The sequence below is a fragment of the Chelonoidis abingdonii genome, chromosome 2 (assembly GCF_003597395.2).
Source record: "Chelonoidis abingdonii isolate Lonesome George chromosome 2, CheloAbing_2.0, whole genome shotgun sequence".
NCBI lineage: Eukaryota > Metazoa > Chordata > Testudines > Testudinidae > Chelonoidis > Chelonoidis abingdonii.
Window position 1 is genome coordinate 75,265,182 of NC_133770.1, and position 20,946 is coordinate 75,286,127.

At 39.8% G+C, this 20,946-nt stretch overlaps 1 protein-coding gene across 1 annotated transcript in view; it reads left to right on the top strand.

Moving 5' to 3' along the window:
- Nucleotides 1-18,850: 18,850 nt before the first annotated feature.
- Nucleotides 18,851-20,946, top strand: part of RARB (retinoic acid receptor beta) — a 313,595-nt gene continuing 311,499 nt past the window's right edge. The window contains exon 1 of the mRNA XM_032768027.2: nt 18,851-19,359. Within this exon, the coding sequence (XP_032623918.1) occupies nt 19,182-19,359 (178 nt within the window). The 5' untranslated portion in view covers nt 18,851-19,181. The remainder of the gene's footprint in view (nt 19,360-20,946) is intronic.

Here is a 20,946-nt window from a genome sequence, read left to right on the forward strand (position 1 = left end):
AGAGATGACTCACTGCTCTTGATTTGTTCAAAAATTGATTTTCCTGCCATCAAAAGTACTCAAGCTGAAATCTAAGGAGGTTGTTAACTAGAAAAGTAGTATTCAGAAAACTGTATCAGAATCAGAATGAGCAAACAATTTAGGAAAAAATAACAACTGAACCAAACATCTGCCCATCTGCTTAAGCAAACTGGAAACTCTTGTCAGGTTCAGATACTCTTGTATCCCTCTCCCCACCTCCGCATGTGTTATAAAATAACAATAGTCACTGTATTCAGGAAAGTTATCTATTATAATTACAAAAATAGAGCAGTAAAGATCCACAGAGAAGGTCAGCCAGGCACTATAACAGGGTGGTACTCACCTCTCTTGTCCAAATGCATGTGCCTGCACTCTCTCAGCTTGTGGTGGGTCTTCAGCGACTCAGCCCTCTAGCCAAGTCTCACACAGTGTGTATGGGAAATATAAATCAAATCCCTTCTGGGGTAAACAGTCCAACAGGGTCCTGTCCCTGTACTCCTCAGTTGGCCTTTCTCTTCCTGTAGCCCTTCCTAGGTTCAGGTCCTTATTTAGTCCAGCAGTCTTTAAATGGTCTCAGTCCTGGCATCAAGCCGTACCCCAAGGGCTCTGTCCCTGGGGGCAGTGTCTTTGCCCACTCCGTGCCTTTCTGACACCATCTCTCCAGCTGTGCCACTAAACAGTTCATTTTCCCTTCTGGGGATGCATTAAAGTGCAGGGCGCTTCCCCAGTGGCCTGCCCACTACTCCAGGTCCCAGCCCAGAGACTCTATAGATAACAGTGATCCACCAAGTCCCTTTAACTAAACTACATCACTGCTATGAATCCCTGGCCACTTCCCTGTGGCCCCAGTGCGTTCTTCGTCCTTACTTCGGGGCCTTGCTCTGGTTGCATCCCAGCCAGCCAGGAGCTCCTTCTTGCTCCCCTGGTCCCTGACAGCAACTGCTCTGTCTGAGGTTCTGGAGGTCCTTCAGCCAGCCAGGAGAACCACACTCACTCCTCTGGCTCCAGGCAGCAACTACCCTCTGCTCTGCATTTCAACTCCCTTTACATGGTGCTGCTGGGCCCAGATTGGCTGCTCCCTGCAGCCCCTCTCTGATTGCCTGCATTCAATGCAGTCTCTCTAAGTTACTTGGAGGACTTAGTTCCACTGCTGCTGTCTGGGACTGAGTGTGGTAGGACCCTGAAGCCTCCAGCAGCCTGGTACATTCTGTCACAGGTACCATATTTACCCTCTCATAATTCAAGAACAGGGGAACAGTCAATGAATACTGAAAGGCAACTAGATTAATACAAATAAAAGGAAATTCTTTTTCTACAATGCATATGTAACCTCTAAAATTCATTGCTACTAGGTTTCATTGAGGCAAAGAGACTTGTAGGATTCAAAAGAAGTATTAGCCATCAATATGGATAATGAGAGTATAGAGAATTCCTTTAGCTAGGATACTGAAATAAAAATATCAGAAGAAATTTTCAAGCTTCAAGACTGTCACATTCTGGGGTGCAATCCAGATCAGTGAGGGTCTGCGTCACCACCTGCCCCGTAATACTGAGTGCCTCATAATGCTTTGTTGTTGTAGCACCCAACCTGAGCCTCTCACAAACAGCCTAACAGCAGGAAGGTAACATTCTGAATGTTTGTGTATAGCTGCAGCCCTGATGCAGCAACTCTGACCCCAGCAGCCTGTCAGCAATACTCCAGTCACACCCTGGCTTCCACCAGCCTTGGTTATGACTTGCAAGGTGGCCAAACAAACTCCCGCTCCCAAATTTCCCCCAAAATGGGTGTTCTGAACGATCCGGCCCTCTCCTGGACAATTCAGATATTAAAGGTCTGTTGCCCCTGTAAAGGTCAATATTCAGGAGTCTTCTACTTTACCAATCAGTTTAGTTTAAATACATCATTGGGTTCGTTTAGATTTTAAAAAATAAAACAAGTTTATTAACAAAAGAAGATAGGATATTAAGTAAATTCTGGTATCGGATAGGTATTAAAGTCAGAAATGGTTGCAAGAGAAATAAAGATAAAACTTTTTAGTAACTAAAAGGCAACAATCTAAACTTTGTTCTAGGTAAAATCTTTACCAAATTTCCTAGTAATATAGATGCCAAATTGTCAGGACAGACTGTTCCCGCAAAGTTAAAAGGCTGGTTCCTTTGTCTTCTTAAGTAGAAGAGAGATGATTTGGTGTGTTTTTGCCCGTTGCTTTTATAGTCCAGTCTCTCTTTGAAGTGGATTCTTCTGAAGATTACCTCTCAAAGCAACGTTTATTCAAACAATAAAGAAGGCAACATGGTAGTGTAGGAGGCTCCATACTCTTCTTTCTCATCTATGTTTGCTGAAATGCAGATTTGCCCTGTCTCCTGTCATTCCCCCCCACACCGATTCGAGGATCCTATTTACTACTTATATGTAAATTGAGGTAACCACACATTCCATTGTTCAGGATTGACCTGTACAACTGCTTTTGCCTAGTCAGGGCTGTGTGGTTTTGAACATGTGTGGATTTAATAACTGCATATAGTGTTGCTACATACATTTTGCCATGATACTATTGATCAGTGAGTTGTTATTTTTCATGGCATGTTTTGTGCAAAGAACAATAGTTTGTAGGATTTGAATCCCGGGGTGCTTTCAGTCACAAGTGCATAAGCCAACCACTACTTGATTGGAATTAGGAAGAAATTTTTCCTTTTAGGCAGCCTATTCCATAACTGTTTAATTTGAGGTTTCTTGTTTCTTCTTCAGAAGTATATGGGGTTGGTCTCTCTCACAAAGATGATACTGTATTAAATGGACCACTGATCTAACTCAGTAAGGCAATTCCTATTATCTTGTATTCACAAGTAAACTTTTGTCCATTGGGATTTGTTCTCCTGGAAAAAGTCCCACATACAGGAGTAGAAAGGGGAATGTGACTGAAATATTTTTACAATATTAGTCTGTTATTTTGTAGGTTATTTGAAAATGTGCATTTTTCTTCTTGAATGTCAGTCTTTTTTGTTAAATTATAAAATCTCATGTCCTGTTTAAGAGATCCATTTTCAGTAATCTTTGAGTCATGAGTTTATTTAAAACTTTGTGCTTTTGGAAATCATAGGGGGCAACATTAAGGTTGGGTGGGTGGCATAAGAATGAGTGATGAAGGATTATGTGGCAGCCGTCTCTTAACTGTTCATTGCTACACATTATGATGTTTGTTTGTTTAAAAGTGTAGAGTTTTTGAAAAGAAAGTTTAATGTTATTCTTGGGTGTTAGCTGGACTCCATTGAAGCATACTTTCCACCTTAACCCCATTTTAGCAAAGAGCTTTTGTTTAAGAATGTATTTAGTTAGATTGAAAGAGGTGAAGTGACTAATAGTACTGAGGAATGTGTTTAGGAGTGGATGAGACCATCAAGCTGTTTTAAGCCAGGTCTTTTTAGCACCTCGGACAAAATTGCTCCACGTAGAGAGCAGTCAGTCCTCTGTACCTCATAAAAGTGTCTTAGAATCATGGTATAGGAGTTTGCTTCGTAATACCCAGAAAAAATTGAACCTCATACAGAGAGAATCCATTTTATTTCCTCACTATATGCCAACAGCAAATTCCTGGACCAGTATTTATGAAATGCAGAGATGCTTTTGGAGAATTGTTACTAACTCACGTCTTGGAAATGCTGGACTGGAGCTTAGGATCTAGCTATAGCATTTCTCACATTTTGCCCGTACTCTTCTCTCTGACCTTTTGGTCTTTGACTCTCAGCTCCGACTTTCAGATGCTGCAATGTTTTCATGTTCGTTATTATAAAAGAGAATAAATATGTATGCCTGTCACAGACAATCCTATTTCCTCATAATAAAGACAGTGGAACTGATTCTCTTTTACACTAAGGCCCCTTAATGTCTCCCTGGCAATGTAAAGGGGCCTTAAAAGCCACGTCAAGCGGAGTGCTCCAAGGGTTGGTCCTGGGGCCAGTTTTGTTCAATGTCTTCATTAATGATCTGGAGGATGGCATGGATTGCACCCTCAGCAAGTTTGTCGGTGACACTAAACTAGGAGGAGTGGTAGATACACTGGAGGGTAGGGATAGGATACAGAGGGACTTAGACAAATTAGAGGACTGGGCCAAAAGAAACCTGATGAGGTTCAACAAGGACAAGTGCAGAGTCCTGCACTTAGGATGGAAGAATCCCATACACTGCTACAGACTAGGGACTGAATGGCTAGGCAGCAGTTCTGCAGAAAAGGACGTAGGGGTTACAGTGGATCAGAATCTGGATATAAGTCAAGTGCCCTTGTTGCCAAGAAGGCTAACAACATTTTGGGTTGTATAAGTAGGGGCATTGCCAGCATATCGAGGTATATGATCATTCCCCTCTATTCGACATTGGTGAGGCCTCATCTGGAGTACTGTATCCAGTTTTGGGCCTCAAACTACAAGAAACATGTGGAAAAATAGGAAAGAGTCCAGCAGAGGACAACAAAAATGATTAGGGGGCTGGAGCACATACCTTATGAAGAGAGGCTGAGGAAACTGGGATTGTTTAGTCTGCAGAAGAGAAGAATGAGGGGGGATTTGACAGCTGCTTTCAGCTATCTGAAAGGGGATTTCAAAGAAGATGGATCTAGATTGTTCTCAGTGGTAGCAGATGACAGAACAAGGAGTAATGGTCTCAAGTTGCAGTGGGAAAAGTTTAGGTTGGATATTAGGAAAAAAATTTTCACTAGGAGGGTGGTGAAACACTGGAATGCGTTACCTAGGGAAATGGTGGAATCTCCTTCCTTATAGGTTTTTAAGGTCAGGCTTGACAAAGCCCTGTCTGGGATGATTTAGTTGGAGATTGGTCCTGCTTTGAGCAGAGGGTTGGACTAGATGACCTCCTGAGGTCCCTTCCAACCCTGATATTCTATGATTCTATGTCTACGCTAGGAAAAAGGTGTTTTTACCATGTTAGCTAACATGTTACAATCATAGTGTAGACAAGGCAGTTGTACTTTTAACTTGTGTTAACTGTGGGGCAAGAGAACACACAAAGGTTTACCTTAATCACCGGTTTACCTTAATCACCCAACATGTTAAAGATACATCATGTTAGTGTGACAGGTTCAGTCACAGAGACTCCATTGGGACTGTTACCTGAAGTGCTCAGACTACCTCTGAGCCTGTTTTCTCTGCCAGTTTGGTCCTCCAGAACCCTGTCTTGTTGAGCCAGATATGCTAATCTGCTGCAACACAGATCCAGGGTCTGACCCATGCCCCCAAAGCTGCAGACTTAATAGTCTGCTTCTTTAACACTGATAGAGAGATATGCACAGCTGTTTGCTCCCCCAGGTATTAATTATTTACTCTAGGTTAATTAATCAGCAAAAGTGATTTTATTAAATATAAAAAGTAGGATTTAAGTGGTTCCAAGTAATAACAGACAGAACAAAATAAGTTACCAAGCAAAATAAAACAAAACACGCAAATCTAAGCCTAATACAGTAGGAAACTGACTATAGGTAAATCTCAGCCTCAGAGATGTTCCAATAAGCTTCTTTCACAGACTAGACTCCTTCCTAGTCTGGGCCGAATCCTTTTAAGACCAACGTTGTGGTTTAGGGCCTGGATCCAGCAATCACTCACTCCCTAGTCGTTACAGTCCTTTGTCCCAGTTTCTTTCAGGCATCTGTTAGGGGTGAAGAGGCCATCTCTTGAGCCATCTGAAGACAAAATGAAGAGGCTTCAAGGGCCTTTTATATTCTCTCTTGTGGGCAGAAACCCCTTTATTCTTCTGTACAAAATCACAGCAACAAGATGGAGTTTGTAGTCACCTAGGCAAGTCACATGTCCATGAATGATTCAGCTTTTTGCAGGCCGGTGCCATTGTTCACATGTTAGTTTGAGTGTTCCCAAGAAAGCTCAGATTTGGATTGGTGACTCCCAAAATCCATTGTCAGATAAGTGTTTCTTGATTGGGCACTTATTCAGAAAAGTCCTTTCTCAAGAAGCTGACTGAATGCTTCACTGATGCTATTTAGAATCAAATACATTGATAAACAAGTACGTAGCCAATATTCATAACTTCAAATACAAAAATGATACACACATACAGACAGCATAATCATAACCAGCAAATTACTACCTTTCCATAGACACCTTGAACTCCTTTGTACAAGATTTGATGCAACTATAAGACCTTGGTTGCCACAATGATCTATATGGTCACAGTTCATGTCAATAATGTCACAGTTAGTTAACATGTTTTAACTAAAACATATTAAAATAAATTTTTTCCTAAGGAAGATGAGGCAGAAGTCAGTATAGATGAAAATCAGTGTAGCACAAAAGGTTCCTTAGGGAAAGGAATTTCTCATAATATTAGACCTAATCTACACTGCAGGGGGAGCAGGTCTGTGAGCTAAATCAATCTAAGTTACACAACTTCAGCTATGAAAATAGCGTAGGTGAAGTTGACATACTTAGAGCTACTTACTGCAGTGTCTTCACTGCAGTAGGTCTACTGCTGCTGCTGCTCCTCCTTCAACCCCGCCCATGCTTCTCGTTCCAGTGGAGTACCAGACCAGAGTCAATGGGAGAGTGCTTGGCGGTCGATTTATTGTATCTTCACTAGACGTGATAAATTGACCCCCACTGGATCGATCACTCCGGAGGTAAGTGTAGACATGACCTTAGTGTCATGTCTCTACCCTCTGAGGAAACTTGCAGTATGTTACCACCTTTCTCATGAACATAGCCCTCAAATACTACTTATTTTGAGAGGAATTACTTATTTTTGTCCTGACGTTCTACGCAGTTTTCCACACAACATTGATGTTCTCTCATTTTCATTTTTAAAAATTATTTGATCAAAAATAAAAAATCATGACACTGAGGTCATTCTTCGAGTCTTTGTCCATGTGGAACTCATGGTGCTCATGCATCTTATGTGTGAGAGACTGGAGTCTTTAGCAGTCATGCCTCTGCCCACATATCCTTGTGCCCCACCATATGAGGATATACAGTGCAAAGTAACCCCAGCTGCTTCTCAATTTCCTTGCTAATTCAGAACCCCAGCAGAGATGGACCCCAAAGGAGTGGGGATGGGACTGCAGGTCATGAGATCCACAGGGACAGGTCCTCTTGAAGAGGTTACTGCAAGGTAGGAGACACATATACTAAAGAAAAGACTTCTATAACATTTTTAAATTCCTGCATGAATAATTATTTGTGTCCTCATTTTGAGTCTTTGTCACAGACTGTAGTCCATACTTGGGATTGGGAGGTTGAGAGGTATACTCATGTACCAGACAATCCTATTTCTTCCCAGCACGCTCTCATTGGGCTACCTCTGCTCAATCCATATTCAAATCGTTTTGGATCACGTAGGTCAATATTTGGATGTTTGATTGGCTCCATGCATTTCCAGTTCATCTCTCTCTATGATCAACTGAGAAACTGTGAGTGAGCAGCCTGTGCCATGAGATGAGCTTGTCCATCCTGCAGTATACTTGATGCAGTGATAAGGGGGCAAGGTTCCTTCTGGTGATTGTTAGACATGTGCAAATCCACATGATTTGATTACCTGAGGGCTTGCAAACTGAATTGTGCAATTTGGAATATAAAGGTTGAGTGAGCCAAACTTTACAGTCCCACTTAGAGGTTTAAAGTGAAATCAAAACCTCCAATGGGGACATCTGATGATCTTGTGATACACAGCCAATATTATCTCTTTGTCCAAATTCCCCCAACGCTTCTCAGGACTTCATTGCTTACTTTTATCCAGCCCCTCAAACTTCCCCCCCTCCATTCTGGGCAAGGCAGCCCTCTACCATATCTTACATTCATAGACTTTAAGGCCAGAAGGGACAATCATGATCATCTAGTTTGATTTCCTGCACATAGCAGGCCACAGAACCTCGCCCACCCACCCCTGTAATCGACCTATAACCTCTGGCTGAGTTACTGAATTCTTCATGGGTACCGGGGAGCTGTCCTCCGAGCAGTTTTTTGGTGGGGGATGGTGGGGAATCACCTTGTGTGGCCATCAGATCCTAGTACAGCAGAGCCATAGAAATAGTCTGGCTGCAGTTGCTGAGGTGCATATATTATCCTGAGGAGGGTCAATAGGGAACCCATGGGTCTGCTGTCGGTGTTAAAAGCAATACCCCATCATCCTTTGAAAAGGGTTGTACTGTGTTTGTATAGTGCCAGGTGTAATGGGGCCTTAATCCATGACTGGCTCCCCAGTGTGCTACTGCAATGATAATAAATTGTTCCTAGCACACACACACACATGTCGGAGGATGCTAGGGCATTTTGTATTGAACTGACTGGCAGCAGTATTACTTCCCTTCTCCAGCTGAACTATAGTTTATCCTTCCCCATCCCAAACACACTCTGGGTTGTGAGGGGCAGTGAACCCCATTGAAGGGAACAGAAAGGAGCAGGCCCCAGGTTTCCTCTAAATCCACTGAGGGTGGCTGAGTGGGTATTCAGAGAGGCAGCTGTATGGAGGGGCTGAGGGAACTGGGTCAGGAATATTAAGACAAACCTTAAATGTAGGTTATGGTTTCATAGGCATAATGGGGGGAATTCTCATAGGGGGAATGTTTTGCATAGCTCTGGCCCTTGCTTCAGTTACTATTGTTTATGATACAAATATGAAAATGCTTTATTTTCTATGTACAGAACTCTGTTAGTATTAAGAGTTGTAGATATGCTCTAGCTAGCGACATTCAATGATGTATTAACAAGTTTAGTCTTGCCCCGTTGTGTGCTCTGTTTAATCTGGTTAGAATTGACTCCTTAGTGCCATACCATTTTCAAAATCATCTAAATCTCGTTGGTTTTAATGAGACTTGGGCTCCTAAGTGCTTACGTCACTTTTAAAAATATGATTTAGGCTCCTAAATCACATAGGTGCTTTTGAAAATGTTATATATAATGTAACCTATATCTCAGAACTTTTCCAAGGAGATAGCCCTTCTTAATGCATCATGATATGGCAAAGTTGCTGCTGCTTTTGTGGCTTCCAGGATTGATGGTTGTAACTCTTCCTTATGACCTGACCAATAAGGTTTTGCAGAATTTGCAGATGATTCAGAACACTACTCCCAAGGTGCTTACATGTGCTATGTTATCTCAGCATATTGTTTGCATTTTGCAGTTGCTTTATTGGCTCCCTGTTAAGCACAATATTGACAATAAAATTGCTATTTTTGTCCTACAAGCCATTGCATGGTTTTGTCCCCTCCTTGTTATTGCCTGTGCTCTTGCCTAATGTTGCTACCTTATGGTTACTTTAACAAGAAGCCACAGAAAACATAAGTTTCAAAATAAATGTTCATAATTTCCACCAGCTCAGTGGCATATCATGCTTTCCCTATGGGATTCTTACTCAGAATACACTAAAACTTACAACTCATTATAAATGAAGGCTCTGGAGCCTAAAACAGGAGATGGAAATGTCATCTTTTCAATACAGGATGGTTAAGGAGCTTTTAATGACTCAGAAGAATTAAACTACCTTTCACCAGGGTATTACTGTATATAATACATTTAAGAAAAGAGATAAGCCAAAGCAGCTGTGTTCAATATTCCTTGTTAGCACATTTTCCGTACTTCCCAGATATTAGGAGCATAGAGCTACTTCTGGTCATATGGTTGAGATTCATGGTTTGAACATTAGTATATGGTCATGACAGATTCCTAAATCAGTTATCCCAGCCCACTCCTCTCTTCCCAATTGTCACCCTCATTGTCCTCAGTGCCTTCATGAAAACGCCAAGCATGTGACCTAAATCCAAATACTCCTGAACTTTGAGAATCCAATTTTGCAGCTAGTTAGCTGCTCTCTTTCTAATGGGCCAATTTAAAATCCTGGATTCAACACACTCCCACTCCCCTCAACTTTGGTAAAGCCAGATCTGGAGCTGGATCAGAACTTCAAAGCTTAGGCCCACCCTAAGCTCTGAAAGCTTGTTTCAGGTTTCTGTTAGATAAACATTATTATCAGTTTTGCCTCAGAAGTAATACCCAAGTCTTTAAGTAGAAATCACACAAAATTAAAGACAGTCTGAAACCAGAATAAGATAATGTGAAAGTACACATGATAATGAACTTGTTTAAGCAGCACATGGAGCAGGCATTAGTTAAGTACGTAGCTGATAAGGAAAACAAATGGAAGAAAGAACTTCTGTGAGATCAAGATACCTGCTCACCACCTATGCTACCACCATCAAAAATATCATCTGATGTGACAACAATTAGGTCAATCATAAATAAGTGATGTTCGTGACATTTTGGGAATTATGGCAAGCCAATTACCTGTATATTTCAGAAAGGTATTAAAATAAACGGTGTAGGTCAAATTAAAGCATATAGAGTCAAGATGACTGGTCTTTTACCTTTTTGTGTGGCACCTTGGTTTGGGAGGGTGATTACGTGTGTCCAGCTTAGTCTTCATGAAGAGCTAGTTTTGATGGCAGCATCAATTATGTAGCCCTCTACTGGTTAAATAATGAAGCAACTCAATTACAGCTGAGAAGAAAAAGCACTCTTTGTCCTCCAAACTGGAGTATGGGAAAACATTAGGGTTCATGTTCAATGGGAGAAAAATGGTGGCTTTAAATACTGGGCTGGACACTTTGCTCTTTTAAACCTATACAAGCCATTAACACTTACGGCAGTCCTGTTTTCTGGGACCTCCTCACTATGAATTGACTCCAGCAGAGTCAGCTGCCAAAAAATAGAAATGTTGCTGCAAGTGAAATATTTTAAATAATAATATACCTTTAAATATTAAGAAATTAATGCTAAAAGATTCTTGGAGAAATTAATTTAGTGCCAGCTAAATTCAGGATACAGGAAGCCCCCTTACCAAAGTGTTGACTCCTCTCTTCTCTACTAGAACTGTTCATCTTAATGGGAATTTTGGATGTAGGAAGTACATTTGGAGAAGAAATAGTGTGTCCTATGTACCAGGACAAAAAGTCTCCATAGCCCCTTATATTCTGTGCAGAAACTGCAGCAGGTTCTCTGGCAGAGTGATTGAAAAGTTGCTGCACAGGAAATTCAACTTCTTATCCCATAAACATGAGCCAGTTTTTGTCTTCTTGGGACATACACAGTAAATTGTTAACCCCATCACCTGACTTAGCCGTTTATCTTTCTCCTCAGTATAGATTTGACAACTGCTGAGTAATGAAAGAAATACGGAATGCAGATAGCTTAAAAATCCAACCCAAACACACCCCCAAAAAAGAGCAAGGGGAAGTGAGAAAGACATGAATAGTATAATGTGGTGTGAGGTTCTTAAATATAGCTAAGATAGAATGACAAATGATACTGTGTAGCTGTTGTTCTGTAGAGATGCAACTCTGACTACATCACCCCCTATGTCTTTTTTTCACCAATTATCTGTTTCTTCTTTATTTGCTAATATTGTACAGATAATTCTTTTCTGAGCAACTCTGAGGAAATAGGCATTGTGCCTTTCAACCCTTCAGTGTAAGGAGAGTGCATTTCTGAATTTTGTGTCTTACCAATAAAGGCTGGTTGAAACAAAGGTTACCCCCTTGAAATAGATGATAATGTTTTTGGAGGCTATATACTTGCAGCTGCTGCTTTCCAGCCCGGACTCTCATTTCTATTAAAATCAATAGTTGGCCCAGCAGGGCACTGTTGTGTAGTATGTAAATAAATGGGTGCTGTTGTGTGTCTCACTCTTTTTTTTCCCTTTCAAATTTAGATATGCAATTTTCCTGGAGTGTATCAGGGTGTGTTTGAGACACAAGGCATATGAAGCTTAAGTGCTTAGCAAAACATTAGAAAGTTTTTCAATGCCCTCCCCGGCAACTTTTGTGCATTAACTACCAGTTCCATTAATTATGTTAATAATTGCACTCAGGCGAAAGAAATAAAACAAACCTCAATAGCAAGCATTAACAATTTGTCAAGAAAAATTTTGTCTCATAAGGTGATAGCCTTACAAACTCAGAGATAGGGGAAAGGTCTCAATGCTAGACAATATGTATTTGCTAATTTTTGTTTCTGCAATTTATTGTATCTTTTTCACAATTTATCCTGAACCTATAGCTTCAAGTATTTGATAATTTTGGTTATTTGGACTATATGAACTGAAGATCTGCTTTTCAATAAATTCGCCTGAAAGGCCTGTTTCATACACCTTCCTTTATATTAATACATCTGGTCATATGCAGTGGTTTACTTTTTTTGGCTGAAGACTTGGCAGATACAAAATGCAGATGTTATTCTTGTGACATAATCTGCTATATTAAGATTTTTGGCTATTGGTTGAAAAGTTTAGGGCTCAGTTGTTTATTTGCTTATCCAACTATTAGCTTCCTATGTTTACTTTCATAGTTTGAGATTAACAGCATGGTCTTTTTTTTCACCATCATGGTTTTTTGATTAATAACACAGTAGAAGATGTTATGCCTGAAGGAGCTCTTATTTGCCAAAATAAAAACATAGTTGTAGCACTTTCCCTTTAAGAAAACCATATCTCCCTCCAGATGTCTGCCTCTCTTTGATACAGAAGGGTACACTAAGTTCCATCTATAAACAGAATCCACTAATTAAGAATAATTGCTTAGGAGATTGGTACAGACTATTCAGAATCAGATGCATGTTCCTCTGAGATATCCATTAGCCTCTAATAAGATAATGTAGATGTGCCAGGCTGTTTCCTGTTTCCTTCTATTGTACCTTTATTGCCATATATGGACCAATGGGATAGGCTGAACAATAAGTGGATGTCCTTTTGCTCCCTGAACAGTTCTCAAAGGAATGTTTGTTATTAGATTGCTTCTTCTGTTTAGTTTCACATCACTATGCTAATAAAGGAAACATAACACTCTGAAGGCTTTTTTACTTCTGCCATTGTAACTAGTTTATTGTTTAATTAAGTCTCTTTATATAGGTAAGGAAACAAAATGCAACATCTCACACTCAAAGATGATCTATGGAAAACTAAACACCTTTTTAAAAAATACCATCTACATGTTTTAAATAGTTATAAAGGCGGCATGAAAATCATGTTACTATATCTGACTGATTTACAGTTGACTCCTGGTAAATCTGTTGAATTATTCAATTCTATTCAGTGTGATACTATCAGCTAGCATAACAGAAAGCATATGCATAACTAAGGATTTCAGAATAAACTATAAACTCTTTATACATTAGATATACTGTGGTTTGTTTAACCTATCAGATCTTGATTTATTTTGAAAATAGCATTTAAATTTGTCTTAAGCTGCGTAATAGCTAAGGGCATGATGAAAACCCTCCCTTGGGATAAGTAGGAAGAAATTACTGAAAGGTTTTTCTTGTGAAATTCCTCCTGATTTGCTCTGTTGAGTAAGGAGGGATTTGCCTCTCTATGGAGCATACAGATCAGCCCCAGCAAAGAAGAACCAGACTCTCCCCTCAGAAAGGAACGGTGGCCCAGTTGTTAGGGTGCTAGCCTGGGATTTAGGAGACTCAGATTCCATTTCCTGTTCTATCACAGGCTTCCTGTGAGATCAGAGGCACTTAGACATTGCTGTGTTCAGCATTGCAATGTCTAATTGCTTTAGGAGCCTGTCTCCTTTTTAAAATGGATTTAGGCACATAGGCATTGCAACACTGAGCATAGCAGTGCCTAAATGCCTTTAAAAATCTGGGACTTTGAGAGAGACTGTGTCTCAGCTCCCTGTCTATAAAATAGTAACAGTAGCTCTCCTCTACCTCACAGGGGTGTTGAGAGGACAAATAGATTAAAGACATTGAAGTGCTTATCTACCACAGTAATGGGGGCCTTATACCTGAGAATTTCAGTGAGATCTGTGGGTAAGGTAGAATCCCACAATGCTGTTTTTAGAGCCCATAGTAGAAACCATTTTTAATGATGATGTTTTGGGGAAAAGGGGAAACAGAGTAAAGGAGAACAAAGGCACTGAGGTTGTGACTCTGTATATGTTGGCTCTCTTGCGGTGGAAATTGGAGAATGGCAGAAGAAGAGAGAAGAATGCTGGCCTGGTGCTGGATCCCAGCATGGCAGATGGGAGTACGGAGCACAGTCTCCTCCGCTGACCGCTTGCTGTCGACCAGGCCATCTGCCCTCTCTCCCTCACCAAGATCTCTTCCTGCCATTGATATGTATGCCAAGTCAATGGCACACACAGTCGCCCGTGGCTATGAAAGAGTTTCGTGAACTGAATTCAGATATTGTTTAAGTGAAAGCAGCTTCACCAAACTCAGTAGTATCAAATGATAGTAAAATAAATGGAAGCAAATGGGAGTAAAGTAAATTAATAAACTCTAAGAGGATCAGCAGATGCTCAGAAAACAAAGTTTCTTTCCAAGACTGATCTTATATAAAATTAAAATAATGAGAAAACAGTAAGAAAAACAGGCCCACTCCCTCCTCCCAGTCACAGATGTTTTTGTGTATAAGAAAGCAGTAGATTAAAACTACTGTTCAATTATATAAAACGCAAGAAGAAATGGAAAAGAGAGGTACACTTTGTATCTTAACTATAGCTGGTAAATATGTTTTTATGCTTTGAATCTATTCTAACCTTCTTTATTCATACTTCTGTGGCCTTCTGCTGTATCACTGTAATCAAGCCAATAAAAGATCTATAGAATACAAAAAAGGAAATATATGCTTTGTCAAAGAAGGGTCACTGGTTGGTGCTCAGTGTACTGCACAGTATGGACATCTTTTAGCGTTTGAAAAGGCCTTCCATATGATCCCCTTTGTCCTTGCTCTTCCTATAAAGGGGTTCTATTGTGCAACCCTTAGGCTGCTGAACTCCCATTCATGATAATAGTCTCATGAAAGTTGATGTTATTTATTGAGTGGATTTTCAGAAGCTCCTAAGTGACTTGGACATCTTTGAAAATCCCACCCATCGTGCATAGGATTGAAGCCCAATGGGCCCGCCTGCGTGAGAGAGGGTTGCAATCAAGCACTATGGTCACTAATAGCATGCTGCCCATGCAGGAAGTATTCCTTTGACAGGGAGTGTTTGTTCGTTTTAATAACAGCAAATGAGCAGTGAGATGGAGCACCTCTCCTTGCAGCTGGTGAAGGTAGTGCTGCTTTTGCTGTCCTAGAAAACTTTGGTTCAGCCTTAGCTGAGAAAAAGAGAATGTCACTGTGGAACTGAAACATCATTGGCTCCTGGGAGCCTTCTTCCTGCACACCTGAGACTGATGTCTAATGCCAGACTCAGATACTATAGTAGTAAGGTCTGGATATGAATCCAGTAATACTTGCAATCCTTTCTAATAATTTCCTCTACAATCTTTTGGGTATCTTATAAGTGTTGACCCACTCATACTTCATGTGAGTGCTAATTGCATGTGGAGACCCAGTTTTCAAACCACTGCCATTTTCTTCATTATACCTTGTTGCCTGTCTGCATATATATAAAGAACAAGACAGTGAATGAAGTTTAACATCCTGCCTGTTCTGCAGGAGATTTTCTTCCCTGAAGACTAAAATCCAATGAATAGCAGTGAGTTTTTCGAAAGGCAGGAAGAGATTTAATGTTCCAAGAGTGTGTAATTTGTGTATGATAACGGCTTATGTATGGATTGTCAGTGTTTATGATTATGTGATAATCCATAGTTTGGAGCTATAATATTTGCATGGACATGCACATTAAAAATGTTATGAAAATACTGATGTATTTTCAAGTCACTAGAGAATGTATTATAGAAAATATTCCAGCATTATTTGGGAAATGACTAGATGTTATTTTCATTTCTAATTTTTATTTTTCTACAAAAAGTAGTTATTTTTCATAAAAATAAGCTAACATTCAACTATACAGGTATGTTTCTCTTTAGTAATTCTGGAGAGAGCAATGTAGCTGAAGTTTAAATGTTAGTGTCTTGAACTAATGTTTGACTATTTCAACAGTAATTCATTAACTTCCATCTGAAACTAGCCTCCTGTAAGGCTAGTTGTATGGATAAGTGTTGGAAGAACTGGTCCTTGTATTTTTTTTAAATGGAAATCAAAGTATCTAGTTCACCTTTATAGAGTAATATGCTGCAATTTCATTTTAGACATTAAAGACAAAGAAGCTAAAATGTAATCTGAAATTCTACTGCATTTGCACTTCTACATGATAAGTTTGAAAACTTGCTAGTGGGTACTTTATAATAAGTGAATTGAAGATAAAAGAAAGGTACTAAAAATCATGTGTGTAATATGTTGCCTGCTTAGCTCATCACACAGTCGTATTTCTGCTCTGTCTGAAATATTAGCAAAGGCCATTGCTGCGCACATTTTGATAATGTGTGCTGAGCTCTGCATGACTGAGCTAACAGAAATATAGTTGAAAATATTTGATAGTTTTATAAGCTGTATTTTATTTCTGGAGGCCTCATTTAAAAATAGGTGACCTTGATCTAAAAATCATTGACTAACGACAAAGGGCCTCATTTATCCCTGGTCCAAGACCCTTGACTTCAGGGTGAATTTGTTCTATGTACCTCCCCAATTTATAAGCACCTGGGTATTAGGAAGTTGCTGGTGTATGGGATCCTCCCATACTCTTGCCAAATTGCTCCTGGAAATTCAGTGAGATTTTATTTTTGTCCCTTCACTATGAGATTATTTAATATCTAACTTCCCCCATCTCTTAACTTTCAGTTTTATCTTGATGCCATTGTGACCCATTATTTTGGCTATGAGTTGTTTCCTCCAAGACCAGTATTATTTCACTGATCTCCTGGAAGATGGTCCTCAAAAGCAACATGAGCAGCGCTCTTTCTGCCTTCCACCAAATGGTTGTTTAGTGCAATATACCAATCATTACATTCTCCTCCACATGCATGTCTAGCTTCATCTGTGTTAATGCTATTCACACACAAGTTACGCAGTTATCGAGTACTTGCAACTACATTTGTTACCCCTGAACATGCTGTGCTCAGCATAAATTGCTGTGTCAAAATGTGCATAGCTAGTAGCCTTTCCTGCTAGTCCACATATAGTAGAAATATTCCACTTCTGTGTGACTTGCCAGGCAGGTAAACACATGAATTTCTCATTTTAATTCTTAATGACAACCCATGGACTGACTAGCAGCAACTACCCTTAAAAGCGGTGTTGTCACCATTTTCCCACCTTTGCCACTGATCTGTTTTGTCATGAGCAAGTCACTTCACTTCTGTGGTTTAGTTTCCCCATATCTAAAAAGGAGATCATGTTACTCACCCTCCATTGTAAATTGCTTGGTGATCTGTGGATGAAAAGCACTATATAAGAGGGAAATCTTCTTATTCATTTTCTGCACCTGCTAAAGCTTTCTGGGCTGACCCTCTTCTGCATTGAAGCCTTTATACATCTGAGGACTTCACTTCATGAAGGCAGGAAATGTCAGGGATGCCTACTGACTATTTGCTGATGGGAAAGGCTAAGATTGCTCTTCCTCCCTTTACCCCAGTCAGACATGTTGGGGGATCCTACTGACTCCTTTTGTGGGAGAACTTGAGGAGCCAGCCATATTGCATTTGCTGACTTCTCATGCTTTTGCCCTCTTAAGAATCCAGTGTTGTGGTTAATGGTTCACATTTTAGTCTTCCTTAAGGTCATGGATATATGTGGACTTGGGGCTTTGGTCTATCATTAAGCAAATGAAAATGAATTGTACTCATTCTGATTGCTATAACTCCTAGTGACAAGAGTTCAGCATAGAGTCCATAAAATTATTACGCATTCAACGCCATGACATAAGATAAAAACAAACATCAACTAGTAGTGTTCACAGTCAGCAATAATAGCAACCTGTCACTAGATTTCAAAATCAGTTAAGACTTGGCAAAAGCCAAGCAAGTGATTGGCGGAAAAGATGAGCCGTACGTCATACCCTGAAATCTAATGAGATAAATTAGACATTCAGAGGGAGCAAATTTCACTTTTTAGGACACCACCAAAAATGCTCCTCCTTCAGTTCAAGACTTTGAATCTAGAGGAGCATCTCAGTTATTTTGATGAGGCATGGAGGGAGGAAGCTAAGTCCCCATTGATATATGGCTTTAAAAATTGTAACCACCACCTTCCCTTGCACCTGAAAGCAAAAGAGAAACCCACAGAAGAGCACAAGGATAGTTTACTATTATACCAACATGAAATAGCTGAAGCTTCTGAGTGTTCTTCAAGGGAAGCCCCAAGTAAAGTGCAGTATATAAAACACTATAATTATTTACACTAATAGATACGTTTGTTGGCAGTCTAAGTTGTCCTTGGGTTTGTTAATACATGTTCCCAGTATAGACAGTACCCTAAGACCAGAAGTCAAGGATTGAATGGGCTATCAACAATGAACCACAGAGATGGTGGTTCTTGGCCAGAACTGAGACATTTCTGGTGAAGTAGAGTGGGGAGCTTGCACTGCAGGCACTCATTCTGTATCTGTTAGGGGATGAGTCTTCAGGATTGAAAATGCATGATCTGTATTTGCTAAACACACTTTAAAAAAATACACCCCAAGTATATTTCTAGGATTTGACTTGTGTTGATATATTGTATCTTCAAGAACATTTAATCTTTACTTGATTTTTCCCTCCCTATCAGGATTTCAGCTAATTTGGTTGATCAAAGTTCAGAATTTGGCGGTTTTTAAAACAGAAGTTGTGTCTGATTAGCAATAAAACATTCAGTGCTGAAATCTTGGCCTATTGAAATTAATTGGATAGGGATTTCATCCCAGGGATTGTCAGGCCCATGTTATGGGACACTGGTAAATACTTCTCTTTACAAAATAAGCACAGAACAGAAAGATTTTCAACTTTTATGCATAATATACCAATATACTTTATTTTTTCCCCTCCAGAATAAATCAGCATGCATCTGTAGAGTGAAGCTATCTTTCCAGAAAAAAAGTTATTTAAATAAGCAGCTGAACTGCACACCACATGCACAGATTAGGAAAAGAAGATTTTCTGTTCTCAGTCTGCACAGCAAGAATGTACTGGAAAAAGCAGTAGAAAGCAGCAATGAAATAAAGGATTGTTATCTAGTGAATTATCTTCTCATCCTCACACAATCCAGCTCAAGCAGTACCTGCAGGTTTGTCAGCCTCTTCCATTCACAAGTTGAGATATTCATTTCCTGGCCTGGAGTAATGCAACATAGTATTTGTACACCTCATAGCCTTTGAATTATTAACATGACAACCAGCAGCCGCACGTGTCCAGTACCAACCGTGAATGGACATATGAATCACTATCCAACAGCCCCATATCCATTACTTTTTCCTCCAGTCATTGGTGGACTTTCACTTCCTTCCCTTCATGGACTCCAGGGTAACCCACCACCAAGTGGATGCAGCACCCCATCACCTGCAAGTAAGTGCCCAGTTATTGATTCTTATGGCTGTTATTTACAACAGTAGAACCTCAGAGTTATGAACATCTCAGGAATGGAGGTTGTTCGTAACTCTGAACAAAACGTTATGGTGGTTATTTCAAAAATATACAACTGAACATTGACTTAATACAGCTTTGAAACTTTACTATGCAGAAGTAAAATGCTGCTTTCCCTTTATTTTTTTTTGCTAGTTTACTTTACAGTACTATACTTTTTTCCTTTTTTTTGTTTCTGCTGCTCCCTGATTGTGTACTTCCGGTTCCAAATGAGATATGCGGTTGACTGGTCAGTTCGTGACTCTGATGTTCATAACTCTGAGGCTTTACTGTAATTTCGTTTATTAAAGAATGAACACGATTATTGTAAGGTTAATTACAGCTGTTCATTTGCCCTTTCTTTAAAAACAAATTTATTTTGAAATATGATTTTTATTTTTCTTTGCCTTTTTTAAAAAAAGATAATGAACATGCAATAGTATGAAATATTCCAGTTATGAAAATCATGATAAGACCTGCTAGACATTCGGAAATCTTACGTTGTTATTCGTTCATAGCTGTGGTGATACCTTATCATACCACTATAGGTCAGACCATACATGTGTTTTTAACAAATCACAGAGAAAAATAATTTCATCTCTCATTAGCAAATAGCTATTGCCTATGTTAGTACATAATTAATAGTGCTTTTTTGTTTTGCTTCCCTGTTGCTTGCCATACTAAGGTCCTGATTCTGTAGCTGCACGTAGAACCCCCACGTATGCGTCTGAAACACATACTAAGTGTACTAGCCAAAGTGAGTTGTTCATTGCTTTTTAATGAACACTACCATGTTTCTTGCTAGGATGTACTTTCAAATGCATTGAAAGGAAGGGCCATTGGTCCAAGTGATATTCTCAGTTACACTAGTGTAAACCCAGTGTAACACCATTTAAGGAAAGTGAGTTACTCTATATTTTCAGTGGTGTAACAGTGCAGAGTTAGGCCCTATGTGAGGAAAAGCAGTGCATGCTCGGTGGGATATTGGGGGAGTATTCTGTTTCATTTCACAGCTCACATTTATTGTACAGATGTTTGTTAAAGGACCTTGCTGTGAATGCTCCATATTAAGAAGTCTTTTGACTAAACAGAAAGCTACAAAGGGCTTGCAGAGTATTGATATTAGCTACTAAAATATGTGCTGGAGTGAAAAAGCATGCAAAGTTTTGCATTCCAGACAAGGAAGGAGAGGAAAAAAGAAGAGAACCATAGAGACGAAGAAGGAAAGCAACATTGGAGGACTGGAGCACATGACTTATGAAGAGAGACTGAAGGAACTAGACTTATTTAGCCTGCAGAAGAGAAGACTAAGGGGGGATTTGATAGCAACCTTCAACTACTTGAAGGGATGCTCCAAGGAGGAGGGAACTAGGCTGTTCTCAGTGGTGACGGAGGACAGAACAAGGAGCAATGGTTTGAAGTTGCAGTTGCGGAAGTCGAGGCTGGATATTAGAAAAAACTTTCTGACTAGGAGAGTGGTGAAGTATTGGAATGGGTTACCTAGGGAGGTGGTAGAATCTCCATCTTTAG